Source organism: Ischnura elegans, chromosome 13, assembly GCF_921293095.1.
Source record: "Ischnura elegans chromosome 13, ioIscEleg1.1, whole genome shotgun sequence".
NCBI lineage: Eukaryota > Metazoa > Arthropoda > Insecta > Odonata > Coenagrionidae > Ischnura > Ischnura elegans.
The window spans coordinates 11851850-11872317 of NC_060258.1; the positions used below are offsets into that span (position 1 = coordinate 11851850).

The 20468-nt window shown below is 38.2% G+C and overlaps 1 protein-coding gene across 9 annotated transcripts in view; it reads left to right on the forward strand.

The window, feature by feature from the left end:
- The window catches only part of LOC124170070, a 154283-nt gene extending 134866 nt beyond the window's left edge, over positions 1-19417 (forward strand). For all 9 annotated transcript variants that reach the window (XM_046548766.1, XM_046548765.1, XM_046548764.1 and 6 more), the window contains 2 exons: positions 6149-6322; positions 16806-19417. In XM_046548766.1, the coding sequence (XP_046404722.1) occupies positions 6149-6322; positions 16806-17741 (1110 nt within the window). In that variant the 3' untranslated portion in view covers positions 17742-19417. The remainder of the gene's footprint in view (positions 1-6148; positions 6323-16805) is intronic.
- The last annotated feature ends 1051 nt before the right edge of the window (positions 19418-20468 follow it).

Sequence of the window (20468 nt, forward strand, 5' to 3'; positions counted from 1 at the left end):
CACCGACCAGGCTGCTCTGGTATGTATGGACGCAATGAACGCTACATTATTGTTTAGCCACCGCGGCTATTGTTATTTTTAGGGATGGTCGGATCGGATACCTAGGACCCAAATATCTGCGGATATTGCCCTTCATCTGATACATCGGATCCAAAGTCGCGGAAGACATCGGATCTGGATCCGAAATTTTAAATAATAGCTTCAGTGAATGCAACGCGCCATCAGGATGGAAAGACCTCCGATTTTCTCTTCGAATGCGCCGTCGCATGCGATTCTTGTCCTATTCATGAACCGTTTTGTTTGAAAGCTCTCGCAGAGAGTACGAGTAGAATTTCAGCCGTGGCCAGGATTTTCAGCCAGAAAATAAAAAAGGCAAAATACGACTGGCACATAGTGTGACTCTTCCCAAGAGATTGAACAATCATTGGGGGAATCTCAGCGTCGAAGGATAATAACCAAATAACCACGTCAAAAGTAACTACGTTGCAGATTTCAGAAAACCACCCTCGGCCGTCCATCAGCTCGTACCTCTTTTGTTTTTTTTTTCGTTTCCGAAATCACACGGACCATAAATCATTGTATTCTAAGGAAAATATCAAATCACAAGAAAACAACTGAAGCTTGTTTTATCTCTACCTTGTCTCACCAACTGACCTTTTTTTGCCTACCTGCTTCAGTTATCCGTTTCTAGACGACAAATGCTAGGAGATTCCATTCAGCAACCCAATCTAACGATTTCCTCTTCTCCGAAATCAAACAAAAGGTCCCAGCTCGTGCAGGGATCGCATTACGAAGACCTTAGCTTCGAAAAAATATATAGTTACCGGAAAATAATAGAATCGCATTTCACCCTTCACTCTTTCTGCCCCACTGACCATTTTCCCGCATCCATCTTTTGATAAAAATGAGACGAGGTGTTTACCATGTGCACTTTGTGGCTAATAACGACAGGCAATTTTGAATCTTCCCCAGGGGATGAAACTACCATAGGGAGGAACTCAGGGCCGTGGGATAGTAACATTGGCGCATTTCCCACGATCTGCAATCCCCCTCCATTCAGCGTTCGCCCCACCCCCTCCGACGATTTCCTCATCTCCGAAATCAAACAAAAGGTCCCAGCTCGCGCAGAGATCGTATTACGAAGACCTTAGCTTCGAAAAAAATATCAAATTACATGATAACAATAAAAACGTGTCTCACGCCCTCCCCCCTCTACTCACCCACTGGCCTTTTTTTCCTAACAGCTTCGAAGTTCCCCATTTCTGGAGGTCAACTGCTGCATGAGTCATCTACTAGCACAAAAGTTGTCTAACAATGGCCTTCGGCAATTGATATTACACTTTTATTGGATTGAAATATTAGTAATGTGCGCGTAATTTAAAAAAGAATAAGACCAAACACGACATATTTCCGACTTTATTTAAGCATTTTACGCAGGAAAATAAATGCCGGAAAGACTAAGAAATACGACGGAGGCTTAGCATTTTGGCGTAATGCTCAAATAGGTTGGTTTCCTATTATTTTTTATTGCGTAAATCGAAAGATTATTACTCCTGGTGTACGTATTTAACGCTTTTAGATTTTTATAAGACGATGTCTATTTTTGGCAATTAAATAAAAAGTGAAAAATTTCAAGCGCGCGAAAATGCGACGCGTAAGTATGAACGCCGGGAAAAACTCCGCGTGACGTTGTTCTGCTTCCCGTTGCCGCGAGTGAGGTGACCTTGGGGCGAGGTTCTGAACGCTGATACGACGCAGGATACTATCAGGTAGCTGAGTACCATGCTAGCTGGTAGCGGTTGGCTTAAATAAGGATTATTAATACCTCATCGAACGAAGGAAACTTTCCGACCTTAGGCAGTGTTAATAGGTGATTATTAAGACATTTTTCCCTGAGCTCTGTGCCTCATGCAAAACTCCTATCTACTCATATAGAAACAAGGTCACTGTGACGTCATGTGGAGTGGCATCGCATGGGTGCCAATCTGGCCTTTTTCAAATGAGGATAAAATTGACCATTGCCATTCGTATAAACCGGTATTTCTAAAACCAAATAATTTGTATATTATTAATACACTAATGGTGGGTACCGAATCACAATTAATTCCTTTCGTTTTCTTTAATGAAGGAAACTACCCTATTATTTACATAAAATTTAAAATATTCCATCAATCAGCTAAATTCCTGTTTGAATCCTTTAATGGAAATCACAATTACTTGCCAAAATCTTGGGTTTCCTGCTGCATAGGCGACCTAGTCAAATATTTCCGCATTCATCGTTTAGTATTTGAGGTATTCGAAATTCGAGGTATTCGAATATTCGAGCAATGATTTGATATTCGAATTCGAGAAATCTGCTATTCGACCCATCCCTAGTTTAAACATGGTTAAAAAGCTAATGTTTAGAATATAACTTCACCCAATCAAACGTTACGATGCATCAATTCATTATGAATAATGATCAACAACTGAAAATGTACTAACGAATACGTATTGTGGCATCCCACCCCCGACTCGCCCGGATACCACGATAGAACCGGGGGGAAACGTCGCACAAAAATAAAAAAAATACAAATCCGCGAAGATCCCTCCCGCATGGGACCTACGGGACGAAACTATGCCACTCACTTCTCGTAATTCACATAAGATAAAAAAATATTCCCCTTCTGTGAAGATGATTGCGGGTGGGGGGTTCCCGATTCAAACTGATGGGTGACGTTCGGGCGCCGATGCACTCGTCCAACACGCATTTACGGGAAGGAAATCAGACGGGCGAAAGGAAGGACGAAGGATATTTTCAATGGGGTGACCCGTGGAGGAATCAGAATAAAACACTCTCTCAAACACTTTCATTTAAACAAAATATAATTCACACAAATAAGGTTGCATATGACAAAAAAAACAAAAGGAACCCTCTTATACGCTAATGAAATATGAATTGGTGAAAGCCACTTATGAAACATCGATGATAAATTTAAAAAAAAACAACAATATAACTTGGTTTCTAGATGAAAATCAATATAGAAAATGATGATAACAAAGTAAAGTTCGGTGGTGAACACGTAAATATGATACAAATTCAATGATTTCTTGACTGGGGAGGTAAATGATAGTCCATCCCGTCGAATGTAAATTTGGGGTGCGAACGTTAATTGTACTTGGTGACTGATTTCACTTTCACTAATGTAACGGGTGCGTTCCGTGACTGTTTGTCTTAACTTGGCTTGGCAGGAGACACAAGGGGGCTTTGGGGGGGGGGGGGGGGGAATAGCTTCAATTTCACTTTATCGTAGTCCGAGTCTCGACCAGGTCGGATCCAACACTCTCTCGTTCCATTTACTGCACTCCTTTCTCCCTTGTTGGAGGAAGCTGCATCCGGAACGGAGATAATGCGTCCTCTTCAGCTGGTCCTTTGCTCCTTCAGACGGGGGGGGGGGATTCTTCTTCCAGATCAATCTTTCTGGAAATACTTGGGCCCCTTGTCTCCTCCTGCCGTGCGTCGCACTGATTTTGGGCATAGGCTCCGCCCGACAGTCACTTTGGAATTCTCCTGTTCTCTTTCGTGCACCACCTTTTATCATACCTCAACTAGAGGTGGGGGTACTGCACAATGAAGGGAGGGAGGAGTAATACGCCACTCACTCAGGGAAAACCCGAGCTCCCCTCCTCCCACACACACACACTCACACACAACCATACAAAAATCGGCGAAAACACATTCATCTCCTCTTACTCATCCACGCCTTCCTCCACGGGCCATGGTTTGGGGGTGGGGTTTACTCAAGCTCCATTTTTTCCGCAATCTTTATAAAAGAATAAAATCGAAAACAAAATCGTCGGAATTACTGCATTAATGCTAGGATGCACTAGGCTTATAACTCCCCCTTCTTAAAACAGAAGCGATCGCATACTAGCTGCATTCATGGGAATATCTTGTTTCTGTTTTCCAAGTATTGCAGTGCGCGATTGCGCTCCGTGATCACGGATACACCTCGCGCAGCAGTTGCAACCCGGGCAACTTGTGCGAGACGCGACTATGTGGATAACTCGTGTCATCAGTCATCACGTATCATCGAAGTCAAGTTCAAGAAGTGAAGGATAAGGTAGTTCGAGGTTATTAAGGGATGACCTTGCTCCATTAGATCGGATCTGATAGAAAAAGTGCCTGGTGTTTAGATCAGAAGGCGAGCGAAACGTTAGAAGAAGACAAATCACCCAACTTGCAAGTTGAAGGTCGCAGCGCTGCGCTCGCGGAAGAAAGCAGTTGAAGAAGCGTTCCCCGGTAGATTCTATCGACTCTTGGTAAACTTTCATGAGACTGCTCTTGTTGATGAGCATAAATTCGAAGATTTGGATGAACCGTCAAGAAAAAACGTTAAATCGGGCAAAAAAATCTTGAGCGGGACAAATTTTTACGACCATAAATGCGGAAAAACGCAAAATGCGGAAACACTAAATACGGATAATTTTTACATTGTCCTAATAGGGAATGAACCGGGACCCAAAAAAATAAACGCTAAATGCGGAAAAACCTTAAATGCGAAGACCTTAAATCCGGATCCGACTGTATCTTGAATCTGTAATCAACACTGACAACTGACCGTCCGATGTATCGGATGGGCTGTATTATTTGAACTATTGATTGTAAAAATTTTAGAATTGCAGAAATATGTTAAAATAAACCTTATTAACCAGAATAATTACTTTCCAAATGAATACAGTGGAACCTCGTTAAAGCGAGTACGGGCTATAGCGACACCCCCGCTATAACGAGAGATAGCCGATGCACCGTCAATTGACCCTATAATAAGCGTGTTAAAAATTCGTTTTAACGAGACCCTTTCGGTGTTGGCTCTCGCCATAGCGAGGGTTTCACCGCCGGAAGACTTTCATCAAGACTCCTTAACCTCTGTAATTGCTAGCGATCTGTTAGAAATGAAGTTAATGGAGTGCTCAGTCTCAAATTTATGTGGTAAACTGTCTTTCGATAAATATAATGATTGACGAAACAATGCTTTGCATGATTTTTATTCAGTGCGGCGCTTATAAATTGTTCGAATAGTTAGTCGTTGTTTGAGTAAGGAAATTTAGTGATGCAAAAAAACATCGCCTTTCGTCTGGATTTATGCTTACGTTTATCGGATAGATGTTTATCTGTCGCCGCACCACTCCTGTTCCTGTATATCTGTTCGCAAGAGGTATATTGGCTATTATTTGCTCCACCTCCGGTAAAGCGACAATTCGCTATAACGAGTGTTTATTAGTGCACCGTGGGGTGTCGTTATATCGAGGTTGCACTGTATTTGACAAAAATAACTTTAAGCACTGATGGGTTAATGCTAATATACACCGGCCTTATTATTTCCGTTAGAATCCCCTTCGTAAAATGGAAGCAATCGCGAGCTAGCTGCATTCACGTGAGATGCGACTATGTGGCATGGTGCCTGACAGTGTAGTTTCCGACGTCGAGCAGTGGTTTTGAATTATTCGTGCAAACCACTTTTCTCTTTTGAAAACCACACAGCCACGGATGGTTTTAGAAACCAGGCCTTACATGGAGCATCAATAATACGAGTACAAGTATGTTATCATCGTTAAAAATATTGCGGATTGGCAAAGAAGTTCTCTATGAATCCGGGAACCACTCTAAAATAACAGGATAAGTTTATAAATAATATTACATTGTTTGTTTTACGTATATTATGAACTTTACAAGACATCCCTTAGCACAAAAAAAACTGTTGAAAAGAAAACTGTTGAAAATTTCAACAGTTAATTGGGACAACTGCTGAATCCAACAGTAACTGTTGAAAATTCAGCGTGTGATTGCTTTTCGCGACGGGAAAAGTGATCTCGATAGTGATCACTTTCGCGACGAAAAAAAATGATTGTGTGATTCAGGCTTTACCGTCGGATTTTCTACAGTTGCTGTTGAATTTTCACAGTTACTGTTGGATTTTAACAGTTGCTGTTCGATTTTCTACAGTTGCTGTTGGATTTCAACAATTACTGTTGGATTTTCTACGGTTTCTGTTGGATTAAACAGTTACTGTTGGATTCAACAGTGGTCCCAATTAATCTATTGAAAATTTCAACAGTTTTTTCACTTAGGGATTATTTGTTATTTTTTGGATGTTTTTGTTTGCAGGGCCGCAAGGGGTCAGCGTTGGCCACAGGCGTGGTGTCAGAGAGCCAGAGGGATGGGAGCCCGTTGGTGAATCAGATGACCGTTTCCCATTCATCCAACGCAAAGGAGATCCCTCCCTTGGAGAACCAGCGCTCACCAGCCAGTCGCCAAAGGTCTTCTGCGGTCTTGGAAAAGGTACATAATATTAGACCTAGGGCCGATTTCACCAACCTCTCTTTGATCGGCGATCAGTTGATCGGCATCAATTCCCTGATCCGAGATCAAATCTCGCGTCCGTTTCACCAACGTCTGATCCTTGATCAACAATCAAAATCACTTGATCGGCAATCGCGTAGCATTATAATTCTCATAGATTTGTAAGTAGCTTTCCTATTGGCTGTCTACAGCGCATTACAACAGCATTTGTTATTACCTACGTGAAAACCGCGACTTTCGAGTTTAGAAAACAGCGAAAGCGAATAATTTCTCTGAGTTGGAGGAATCTCATCTCGTAGAAACTCATTCAAATATTATATGGAACAAAAGAACAGATGCTAATACATGCAATGAGAAGAAGAAAGCATGGAAAGCATAAGCGTAATATAATAAACTGAAAAATAGTGTACTAGCTATGGAAAATAGAAAAATATAAATTGAGATAAAATAGGCTGCCCTAGCCAAAGTGAAGGAAAATAAATAAATAATATTTCTCAAATCCTAGGTTTTTTTATCCTATTAATGTCATCAAATCTAAATTCCAAGTTATACTATCCGTGAATTGAGGTAAAAAATTATTTCTGTAATTTATCTGCAGGTTTAAAATGCTATTGAATTTTTAAAATAGATGACATTTACCATTTAATTTTTTATGCTCAGGAAAAATGTAAAAATGAGAGAAAACCATTTACCATGAGGAACCATGCTATGGTTATCATGAAAGAAGAATTTATTTTTAAAAAAACTCATAAAAGTATGCCATTAATTAAGGCTAGTCAAACAGCTGCTCCTGTGGATACCTCTCCCATGAGTTGATGAAGATTCACATCGGCATCTTGAATGAGAACCTTGAATGAGTACCTTCTCTTTGAATAGAATTGAAATTTTGTGTAAAACCCCAATAGTCACAATGATGAGGAAATATGTATTTTTTTCATTCTTAGTCCAATGGAGAGGGAAGGAAACCTCTGTTTCAATACCCTAAAACTATGGGCATACCCAGCGAGGGGGCAGCTGCCCCCCCTTAGAAGCAAAAATCAAAAATGTCTTTTTGGAAAATAATATTTTTTCAAGCTAATAATTTTAAAAATTAATAAAGAGTTGTTACAGTTTCCTTAAAATGTTAATTTCATTCACCTTTTCCATGCTTAAATCTTACCTACAACTTGAACAACCATGGCTTGCCCCCCCCCCCCATAGTTTTGATACTGGGTACGTCCTTGCCCAAAACAACATTCAAATGAGTTTAGGCTTTGCTCATGAGCAAGGTTGTACTTCCTCTCTCCTCTGTTTACAGGGTGTAACAAGGAGGTATGGCCTGAAGGGATAACCGCAATCACCTTATAAATAATCATCTGGTATCTCTGCACTTTACACTTTAGCCCTCAAATGAAAAATTTTGAAAATAGTGCTATTGTGAACAGACCCAGGCCACCAAATTAGTCAATTATAGTGTAGGGGAGCAAACTGCCTGGACATTGATAGAAAATTAAGACTTCTTATCTCCAAATAATTCTCCAAAATTTTTTCCTCCAAATGAAGTTGTTGGGATATGCATGCAGTCTATTGCCCCAATGATGCCTGGGAATCCAGCAATCCCAAAAAATTCTTCTTCCATTCTCACAAATTCCTTTCTTTCACTAGGAAATTGTATGAATTCTTGGTACAGCTTTGCTTTACAAAATGGGACCTTTAAATTAGACTGCTTGATTTACTCACTCTAAGTAGTTCACCAATTACTATGTACCTGCAAAAACTTTTAAATCTCAGGAGCTTCATAGCTTCCTCTTACCTAATTACATAAATGTATATTGCAACTTGAGGCAGGTTAAATGACTGTCAGCTACATAAAATAAACCTCAATGTGAAAATAAAAAAAGTCAATTAATCTCATTCAGACCTTAGTTTGTTAGGTTATTTACAATGCCCTGTAAAATATTTTAATGAGACACAATCAAGACTGCATTTTAAGATATACTGGAGCAATGCATTTAGAAATTTCAAAATTTATTTTCAACATAAATATCAAGAGTCAATTGGTAACCACTGCCATCATTGAATTATTCCCACCACCATTGAATTATGATGAAAAATAGATCTGAAGGATATTATATATTGCCATGAAGAATTTATAAATATGTATATAAAAGGTTGGTAAGAATTTCAATCGCCTAAATCAGGTCGATTGCTCCCTAGGGAACTAGCAACTGACCTACCAGTTACATTTGGTATCTTATTATTGTTTAGTGAGAAGTCTGTTGCAATACATAATTGCAATAATCTGTATTATTCATTTTAATAACAGTCTAGCTACTAGCTATGTGATGAGCTACACTTTTAGGTGTACATAATTATTTCCATGCCTAACACTAATCAACCCATACTAGCATTACAAAGGTCCTAGCATCAACAAATTCCAACAACAATTTTTTATTTTTATTTTATTCACTTGTATTCTATAATGAAAACATGATAGGATTGTAGACCAAATAAAGAAAGAGATTGCTCCACTTTCATGCTTTGATTTTAAAAGATAATCCTTAACTTAATTTCCGAACATGCATACAGAGGATGGTTATGATAGAATGATAACAATAATGACACAACAAAATAAACTAATCAAGTATATTTTATTATACTAACAAAGCTGTAGTATATATCAAGTTATAATTGATGTGTGAACAATGTAGCGTGTTAAAATTTATACTTCCCATATCTAAATTGTTTTGAACCATCACATGCTACAGTTAAACAACAGTTTTATATTAACACAATTCATGAATTTGCGCCTACGATCTTACCTCACATCACATACTGACACCTATTTATCACTTCCTTATACTAGGAGCGACAAAATCATCATGCCCAAGAACTCATGTAAAATAAATTGTGATATACATCCAACAGCAGTAGACATTACTCAAAAACAATTTAATGTCATTGATACATAATATACTTCATTTAAGATTATGGTTTAAAATCTCTAATTTGCATTCCAATATCTTATTAATACCACAGCTGCAAATGTAATGTATGCTATTAAATTGACGATGCCATGATTTTACACCTTAATGTATTTATTACTATGCTGAGTATTCAATAGGTAGTTAAGAAAATTAATAGGATTCCTTCACTGGTTTATGATTAGCCATTTATCTAACTTTTACATAACATTGTGGGTTATGTGACCCCCTCACCTACATCACCTTCATGAAGTAAGATATTTTTAAGTGCACTACTATGCATTAATCATCTTTAGGATACAATTAAAAAAACACTATTACCAGTTTGCTCCAAATCCTGTGCAGCAGTGTTATCTAAGTACATCACCTAGATGAATATGACTGACACCTGACCGTGTATAATGAGTAAGACTACATCATTCATTACTTCTTATCTCTTGACCATTAATTAATAAAATCTACCCAGAATTTGTAGTACCACAATATAGTATAAACATACTGCAATACCATTATCTTCGGTTACCTTAAAAATCGTGAACTATTTTCATATTTACCACAGTTAAAATAACCAGTAAAGGTTATATTAAGTTCACTAATTAAATTTCCAATAAACATGTGTCATCTCCAAAAGGCCAACATCGATCAAGCGAAGGTTAAGGTACACATAATTTTGAAATTACCTTTTCAATGGTTTTGATTTGTATGACCATTACACTTGATTTACACACATGAAACTAAAATTTAAAAGTGAACTCCTTATGTAAGCTGAGGTACCAAAATGCTTATCTTGAAATCGAGGTTAACTTATGTACTTAAGTGGAAACTTGACGCGACTATTGTCATACACACAGTATAATTCTACATGCTATTTACTCTAACAGCAGCACTGATATTAATACTAGCTAATATAGTAAATTTCTTTCCTCAAGATAATATCCTTCAAACAAACAACTTGAAATTTAACGTTACAAACCTTCGCAACTACTGACCGATTGAACTACCATTTGATTCCATGCAAGTATACTTTATATTACATACTATTACCGCACACATAGCAGTTATAATAAAACGTATGATGTAAATACAAAACCATCAACGAAACAAGAACAACAGTAGGAATATCTTCCAACAACATACCGGTGTCTTCATAAACAACGTCAAACTCAGCGTTTCGATATTCGTTACTCTCATGTTGGAAACCCGCTAAATTTAAATACCGTGTGTTGAAGCCACTCAATTTAACTGCAGGCTTTCCGTTACGTAGAATCTCGGAGCTATTAAAAGCTGTTCCACGGGTAATATGGATGATTCCTTCTGTTTCCTTTGTCCTGTTAAGAATACGCTCTAGGACGAAATCAACGGCAGGTTTGGATAATCTAAATTTCATTTTTAAACTCCTTATTCTTCGTATATATCATACGCATTTACTTCCAAGAACCTGTGGTGTGCACGTAAGTTGAAATAATCTATAATTATATCCAACTCCTCGTCCGATGATGACAATACGTCGGCCATCTTGGTTGATCATGGCTTGATCAAAGAAAATCCACGATCAACTTGATCAAGGATGTTGATCCCCGATTAGCGCTGATTGTCGTTGGTGAAACTCAATCAGCGTGATTTGAGATTATTTGTACGGTTGATCCAAGATCAAGCGTTGATCGGCGTTGGTGAAATCGGCCCCTAGTCATCTTGGTGGAAGCCTTTCAAGCAATAACAGGAATAAATCTGTTGTACCCTTAGTGAAAAAACTGTTAAAAAAAACTGTTGAAATTTTCAACAGTTAATTGGGATCACTGTAGAAAATCCAACAGTAACTGTTAAAATCCAACAGTAACTATTGAAATCCAACAGTAACTGTTAAAATCCAACAGTAACTATTAAAATCCAACTGTAACTGTTAAAATCCAACAGTAACTATTAAAATCCAACAGTAACTGTTAAAATCCAACAGTAACTGTTAAAATCCAACAGTAACTGTTAAAATCCAACAGTAACTGTTAAAATCCAACAGTAACTGTTAAAATCCAACAGTAACTGTTAAAATCCGACAGTAACTGTTAAAATCCAACAGTTTTTTCGCTAAGGGTACGTGCAGATGTCATCCTCGTTAACGCTTGTGTGACGGTGGAGTCTTAGTCCGTTACCCCCAATTATGTTAATGTTGAATAATTTTTTTTGGATACTTTGATATTTATTGTATTTGAGCTCAACTCAGGAAACAGTGGTGCGCAGTGACGCACCTCGATGCACTTTCTCTGAAAGTGGCTCGTCATTTACCCAAGGGCAAAATTTCCTTTTTTTAAATTTGCCATAGAAGGATATCGAAACCAAAACTTACGGGAATCGCCGAGTATGTGTAACTACTTTTGATTAAGACATGGTCGCCGAGATATTAGCATTATCACCTTTCGTTTATTATTCGACTTATTGATCGACGCTGTTTATAACATATTTATTGTAATTACAGTAGATGGTCATTAATCCGGAATTATGAACTACGGAGTATCTATCCCTGACGGAAGGTTTTCTAGAATTTTGCCAACTCTATGTTTTCCGTCACCCCAGCAAAATTTAACGGCGAAATGAGTCGTTATAAATCCTCCCGTGCCAAAATTTTGGCTTCCAAGGTGTTCCAAAAAAGATAGTAGTCCTTCCAGTGTGGACGTAAGTCGATGGTGATTCAACACGATGATAAAAGCAGCATACGTTGTCTCATTCTGCTGGCTAAACCCACATCTGCGGGATGAATGGAGGCGAGAGAAAGTTGCTAGCGCGGCGAACTTATCGGAACTGACTCAACTTGTATTTCATTTTCAGTGTCAGTCAGTAAGTTTTACTGTATTGGCGACTCAAATCACCACTAGCGGCACTAGCGTCGGTGACGTAATTTTCCAAGATGGCGGACACAAGTATGTTGCTAGATTAGATCGCAACGAGCGTTATATGGCTATTTTGCTCCATCTTCTGCTATATTTTTCCTTAATATCTATCGAGTTATTAAGTATCGTATTTGCACGTCACAGTACAGAGGATTTTCCGTATGTAGTGCTCTTTTTCATTCAATATATATCGTTTTTTGAACCACTCTCCATTAGATTGGTGCACATTTATCTATTCCGCTGGTTCATTATTTACTTCATTTTAGAGCTCAATCGTAATTTTCAACTTGTAAAGCGTCATGGAAAACACTAACAAGGCGATGGTCCCACCGAGGAAAACGACGATGAGGAGAAATTAAGCGTTTCTCAATGTTATTCGGTGGTCTTATCGAACTCTGAAATAGGAACTCCGTTCCCATACATTCCCTTCAGATTCCTTTTTTGAAACAGGTTTCTCCATAAAACTTCCTCTTATTATACCCATAGTTTCACTGTGCTATTAATGTCCTCTCTTATTTTTACTGCAATGGCTTTATAATTATGAAACTGCATGCTAACTAAACATTACTTCATAAACATTTTATCATTGCTCTCTCTAACAAATCACTTGTGTTACGATTTGGCCCATGATTGAACTGTGATTTAAATGTCCTCACTTATGTTGACTTAAATGGCTTTGTTTTTATGAACCTGCTTTCTATCTGAACCTTATTTCGTAAACATTTTTTCATTTCTCTTCCTAAGAAATCACTAGAGTGACGACTAGGCCCATGATTGAACTTGATATTAATGTCCTCTCTGTTGTTGACTTCAATGGCCTTGTATTTATGAACCTGCATGCCAACTGAACCTTACTTCATAAACATTTTATCATTGCTCCTCCTAAGAAATCTCTTGTTTGATGATTAGGCCCATGATTGAACTGTGATTTTAATTTCCTCGCTGTCTTTGACTTCAATGGCTTTGTATTTATGAACCTGCATGCCAACTGAACCTTACTTCATAAACATTTTATCATTGCTCCTCCTAAGAAATCACTTGTTTGATGATTATGCCCATGATTGAACTATGATTTTAATTTCCTCACAGTTGTTGACTTCAATGGCTTTGTATTTATGAACCTGCATGCCAACTGACCCTTACTTCATAAACATTTTATCATTGCTCCTCCTAAGAAATCACTTGTTTGATGATTATGCCCATGATTGAACTATGATTTTAATTTCCTCACAGTTATTGACTTCAATGGCTTTGTATGAGCCTGCATGGCAACTGAACCTTGCTTCATAAACATTTTATCATTCTTCTTCCTAACAAATCACTTGTTTGATGATTAGGCCCATGATTGAACTGTGATTGTAAAATCCTCACTGTTGTTGACTTCAATGGCTTTGTATTTATGAACCAGCTTGCTAACTGAACCTATTTTATATTGACTTCAAAGTCCTTTATGTTATCCACCTGCCACTTCTCTATGTAGTGTACCGCAAATGTTTTTCTTTCCTCCCAAGTTTACATCCCTGATCTGAGTAGAAAACCCATAACTTAAGTAATAGTCAACACTCATATAAACTTCATAACCTTGGTACTCTCTACCTACCTCTTTCTTGTATCGGGTTTTCAAAATGTCCAAAAAGTATAATAAAAAATTGAATTCACATAAAATTTTCTTCCATTTTGCTTAAGGCCATCCTAACTTTCTGTGGTATTGCTGGTACCTTAGCTCATGGAATCTATTTTACCTAGTTACTTGTTCTTAGCTAATTTTGATGAATAATGGGGGAAAGAGTCGAGGACATTGACAGAAAGTAGTAAGTGGGCTGTGATGATGAAAAGTACTTTGGAGTGGAGTGGTAAAAAAGTAGGTGTTAAGGTAAGTACTTGTAAACAAAGTGTTGCAGTATGGAGAAGAATTTAGTCCAACTTAGCAATTGCAACTGTATCGTAGATGAAAAGAAAAACTTTTTTGTATTCTTTTAATGTTAAAATAAGTTATGTTCACACAGTTGATCCTGAGTCAATATAGTTTATTGTCTACATGTTGCACCTTAACTTTATTTAATCTATCCACTCCACCATCACTTTATAAGAGTCCAGTCACACCAAGTGATAGTCATCGAGGGGTATTTGTAAATTAAACTCAATAATGCTGGCCTTGTTGTGGTGGGGCAAAGGCCTCGCTTTGCAAGCTGAAGGTCATGGGTTCAAGAACTGCCTGAGATGGTTATCCTCTCCAGTGCATGGGTAGTTGTTATTGTACATAATTACATAATTTCTAAAATACTCAATGTCCAAATGGGTCCAAATAGGCTTTTTTAGGGGTGCCATTAAGTTTTATAATCAGGAATGTATTATCAGTACAGTTGGGGTTTGTTGCATTCTAATTTACCAATTTCAGTACATCATTTTAAAAGAGGGCTTTTCCTCTGTGAAGCAGTTGTAGGAATTAGGGATAAGGATTGCCCACCAATAATCAGAAAAATTCTGTACTTTTCCGACCCCTCTCTAACAGTAAACTCTCTATAAATATTTTATTGCCATCCCCACTTGAAACTTGTATTCACCACCAAACCATACGAAGCATCATGTCAAAATTGCTTAGTCAACATTTGATCGTTCAGGTTGAGTCTATTTTGAGTATTTATTTTTAGGGAAAGGGTTCAGTGAGTAGGAAGTAAGAAAGAATTAAGTGGGCTGGAATGGTTACTCACAAGTACAGGAGCTGCATGATACCATCAGGTCAGGTCTGTACTTAAGCATGCCAACTGGATGTTTAGTTATTAATTACTGGAGAAAAACCAAAAAATCTCTAGGTGGAGAGGTAAAATAAGCTATAAGTGGAGGGAGTGATGAAGAAGAAGGTGCAATTGGAAGAAATGATTGCATTGGCTTATTCAGTCACCATATCCATATTGCACTTCTACCTTATTTAACCTCTCTAATCCACCTTACTCTTCATTGGAGACTTATAGATAAGCACTTCTCATCAAAAAGACATAAATAATGTTAAGGCATCCAGCTGGCCTTATAAGAATAGACCTGACTTCAAGTCATCATTTGAGAGTATGTTAACCAACACACAACTATCAGTAGAGTGTCTACAGAACAACTATCAGAGCTATATGAGTACCTATTGATACTGAGATGCTTCTTCTAGGCAATAGGAGCATATATCTATAAGGAGCATAGTGAACCAAATGGTACATGACGTATGGTTACAATAAGATACATTATTATCATCAAAGGTGGTGGTTTATTATTTTGCTCACATAGTAGGGAGGGTAACAAATGGAAAATATTTCAACTAGGTACTTATATAAATGATTTCTACATCAAATATCATATACTCTGAGGAGCTCCAAAGAATATAATATGAATGTCCTAAAGGAGAGTCAACTATAGGTGATAGTAATATACTATAGTAATATCAGTTGGTTATTCTGTGGGAAGCTACTTCTGCAGAACTGGGATTAAAAATGGAAGAAAGTTTGCATCAGTTAGAAATGATGTTTTTTTTCAATCAATTAGCCGTAAAAATGTGATTCCCATGCACAATCTTTTTGATATTTCGATTGTTAAGTTTATTTATTTTTATGTTGTTGTCAACTGTATGTATCATACTCCAGATGGGGATATTAACCTTAATGTAGATAATTTAATGATCCTGCTTGATTAAGTGCTGAAAACTATAAGGAATCTTTGATTTTATGAGGTGAAGTTAGCACTGAGTTCTCAAACGAAGAACGTTATCAAGTAAGAAAATGTATTAATCTAATGAACTGTTTCAACTTTACTCACTGCACCATGTCTCCAATTAGGATATCAAAATACAATGAATGTGTTTTTGATCGCGATCCTCTCTCACCTTAGCGCCAACAGGAACTATACCTACGCCTGGCTTTGAGGACACATTCTCCCTAAATAATATTTCTTGAAGAAGAATTTCCACCAATAAATGCATCCATGACGCCGAGAGACAATCACCTTGCCGATCATTTTCCTCTTGAATGAAATATAGGATACATATGAAATGTACGACGAAAGTAAAATAAAGAAGGTGGAATGAAAGGAATTAAACTATAAATACTTGAGACTTATTAAGAGGTTATTACAGTTAATTTCCGAGAAGAAATAATGGAAATGACTGCAAGCGAAGTTCGAATACGTGAGAGGCTGAGTTGTGAGAACAGAAAATTCAAATATGTTACAGTTAAGAGTTACATAAAATATACAGTTTTGGAGGTATCACTGAAATGCGATATAAGCGAAAGATCTATTAAAGAGGGATAATTGTCAGGAAAGAAGCCAACAGGCATCAGGGATTACTATAAGGCACTACGCAGCCTATATTCGGCATATGAATTACACGTAAACAGTCCACTCTATCACCATCGCGCTGCTTACAGTTTTCGCCGGTAGTTGGCGTCTTCCGGGCTGGAATCGCAAATATGTATTTTTGTTCTTATGGAATTTTTCCTGAACAATAAATATTTTTCTATTTATCTAGTACAATGTTTTCAGAGCATCAAGGCTTACCATATGTTTTAAAATCTTGATCTCTGATCAAATAAACAATTGTTAATATTAATATTATTTTTGTTAACCTTGCTTCACTAGGGAGCTGAAGTCATCACACGTCAAGGCGCCATCTCGAAGAGCGTTCCCATCCCACTGTCTTCATCAGATGGCCCAAAGTTCCAGTGTTGTTGGTGCCAGAGTATTCTCGAAGATATGGTCACCCTGGCCCGCCACATGGCGCAGGAGCATTCCAACGAAGTGAACGAGTGGTCCAAGAAGCCCGTGAATAAGTCTGCTCTCGGCCCAGCACAGGTTGTCCCATCAACACCTTCCGCACAGAGGTGCATTCAGACGGATTCTTCGCCAGGCCCGGCAAATGTCAAATTGTACAGGTGTCAGGGCTGCCTTGAGGCGTTCGCTAGTGACAAACTCTGCATGGGAGTATGTCCGTCGTGCCACGGTCGTGTCGTGACGGCAGTTGGTGGGGAAAACTTGCAGGTGACTGGCGATGCCGGCCGTGCCGCACCAGGAACGTGGATGAATGTGAGGAACGGTGATGGCACGAGCGTCGCACCCCCCAACGGTGCGGCATCCCATGCCGTGGCACAGCAGGCAGCAGCAGGACATTTTCAAGATTCCCAGGGTGGGGGATTTGGTCGCGGTGGAGACGGGAGCACCCCCGCCGCAAAGATCTTGCTTGGTGAGGGAGAAGGAGGAGGCGCTGCAGGGGTCGCTGCTGCTGCCAGCGTGCCGCCAGGGGGGGGTGTGGTGGTCGTGCCGTCTCAATCCTCGGTCGCGCAAGGCAAGGGTTGTAACGTGAGGTGCCACGTGTGCAAGCAGACGTACGCGTCGTTCAACGAGGCGTGGCTGCATTTCACTCGGGACCACCCGCAAGAAGGCAAGTGGGCGCGCATCAAGTGCTACCAGTGCTCCGAGACGTTCTTCTCCGTCAAAGAGAGTTGGGTGCACTACAAGCGCGTCCATCCCACGGAAGTTCCCTATTGGATGCAATCGCAGATGGCCGGCAAACAGTGAACCCAAAAATAAGGGAATGAATGTTGGCGGGAGAAGTCAGTGCACCCTTAGCGAAAAAAACTGTTGAAAATTTCAACAGCTAATAGGACCACTGTTGAATCCAACATTAATTGTAGAAAATCGAACAGTAACTGTAGAAAAGCCAACAGTAACTGTTAAAATGCAACAGTAACAGTTAAAATCCAACAGTAACAGTTAAAATCCAACAGTAACTGTTAAAATACAACATTAACTGCTAAAATCCAGCAGTTTTTTCGCTAAGGGTGAATTGACCGTCTTATGGAAGACCCGTGAAGTTGCACTCTATCTCAATAAACTCAATTGCATAAATATATGCGGCAAAGAAAACTGATAACAGGAGATTGAATGAAATGAATATTTAAGGCCACAACAATGACGGTTTTGGGTCTAGGCCTGAGGTGGCACCTGGTGTAATTTTGACGAAAGCATATCACATTACAACGACTGAAGAGGAAAGGTCTGTATTGTTAAGAGTGAATACATGATACAATAAAATACGGTCAACTCCAGATAATCCGTGCTATTGACTATAAAGCCTAGTTATCAATTGGCATTCAATTGAACTTCAAAATCAGGTTGGATATGTTGTGGTTCATGATTGTACAAAACTGTGAACCATCGACTTCAGCAAACTACTAAAATCTAACCAACTCAATTACAACCCTAATCCATCTTTCAATTCTCCTTAAGGTGTTTTAAAATAAAAAGATTTCAAAAATGTTAATTAACTGTCGACAGTTTATTGGTACTCCATGCCCGCTACACAATGAGAATATTGGATTTCATTTGTTGGGTACGTATGGAGACCGTAAACCGTGAAAACTTCAACACTTTATTTTCTTTTTCAACTGCATTCTTGTAAGGTCATATGTGACAAGGATTTAAAATGGATGAGTCGATTAGAAATGTCGATTCTCGATTCCACTTTCAAGATTCTTATAAATATGTGCAGAGAGCGGGTTTTTTTTTTATGGAACTTTTTTCATAGACTAACGCGTCAATAATAAAAAAATTAGACACATTCGTGTTTGTATAGCCTAGTTTCATCAATGCAACCCTTTAGAAAGTTGAAACTTGCTCGGCATAAGCCACCGCGGACTCCGGGCGGACTTGACAGGTTGCGTTCAGCCACCACCAGGCAGCTCTGGTATGTGTTGATGCAACGAACGCTACATTATTGTTTAGCCACAGCGGCTATTTTTATTTTATTACATTCAATTCTTAAATTTTAATGACAGCAATGCTACAGATAAATCAGTATCCCACCTGTTAGAAGGAATAAGAATCGATGAAATAGGAATCGGGAATCGATTTGAAGGAATCTGAATTGGAACCGGAATCGAAAAAAAGTAGAATCGACCCATCCCTATTTAAAACCATCATCAGCCATTAGTCTTGGTCTCTTCTTTAAGAATGTGGAAAAATATGACAAATTAAGCCAGTTTATACGTTAAAAAAATTAAGAACATAGATGGAACTGAGGCAACTTTGCCAACGGAGTTATATCCAGCAGAAACCTCAATTAAACAATGGAAAAAAATATTTTTAACTTAGAAATTTTTACTCACTTTAACGTAAGGTGTTGACAGAAATGGAGTTCACAACTGGAGAATGCCTTTGTGGAAATAAAGCCCTCATATTATTTCTGTGAAGAATTGTTGAGTTTTTTTTATTTTGGTCACACTGCAAACCTTCTTCACACAGCATGAATTACATGCAACAAGGTTTATCACAGAGCTTCCAAAACTGTGTTACAACCCTAATCCATGTTTAACTTATCTTTAGGTGATTTACAACAAAAAGAAATCAAGCTTCAAAACTCTATACTAAATGACATTCAATCTTGAAGTAAAAATCTTGCGGGTAGTGGGTCCTTATGGATGGGTTTATGATTGCGTGAAATTGTGAATCCCCAACTTAAGCAATTAAAAATGAATTATGACCTTAATCCATATTTCACTTCACCGTCATTGATTTATAATAAAAAGAACTTAACAAAATTAAGGATTTATCAATAGAGCATGCCCAGTAATCAATGCTGATATCTGATCTACCAGAACTGTGATATATCATTGACCTCATCACCTCCCTTGATTTCACAACCACTGCTCACCTCCTGGATAAAAATCAAAGAGTTAAAACACACTTAATGGCGATGTTAAAGTGTACCTTACCGTCGGCAACAAAACGATGTACTTTGCAAATTTATATCTGGTCTTCAGTGCATGCCATATTAATGAATAAGACGTCATTCTAAAGGAAATTTTATTGACAATTCTATTAAATTTTTTGTTTCATGAAAAAATCAAAAAATATAGACACAAGTGCAATAAATGACTTCGGGCACCATAAAATTAGCCGTTATGTCAACTTCATGAACTTTGTAACAACCCCAGGGAAAACTTCTACATCTACAAGATTCATCTTCCACACTAAGTTTCAAACATTAATGTATATTAATAAAATGCCTTTTGCATATTTTGTTGCAAAATAACGAAAATGTTTAAACACCATCTAGTCCTACAGTTCACCCCGAAAAAAAAAAAATTGATAGAAACACTTCTTAATGTATTTGAAATTTTTCTATGATCCATAATCCTTGAAAGATATTGATATTTATGAATTTCGATAATTTTTATCAAAGCCACGTTGCCAAACGGGGCCGCGCCGGCCTAGTGCTGGTTACCAGGAAGCAAAGTTTTGCAC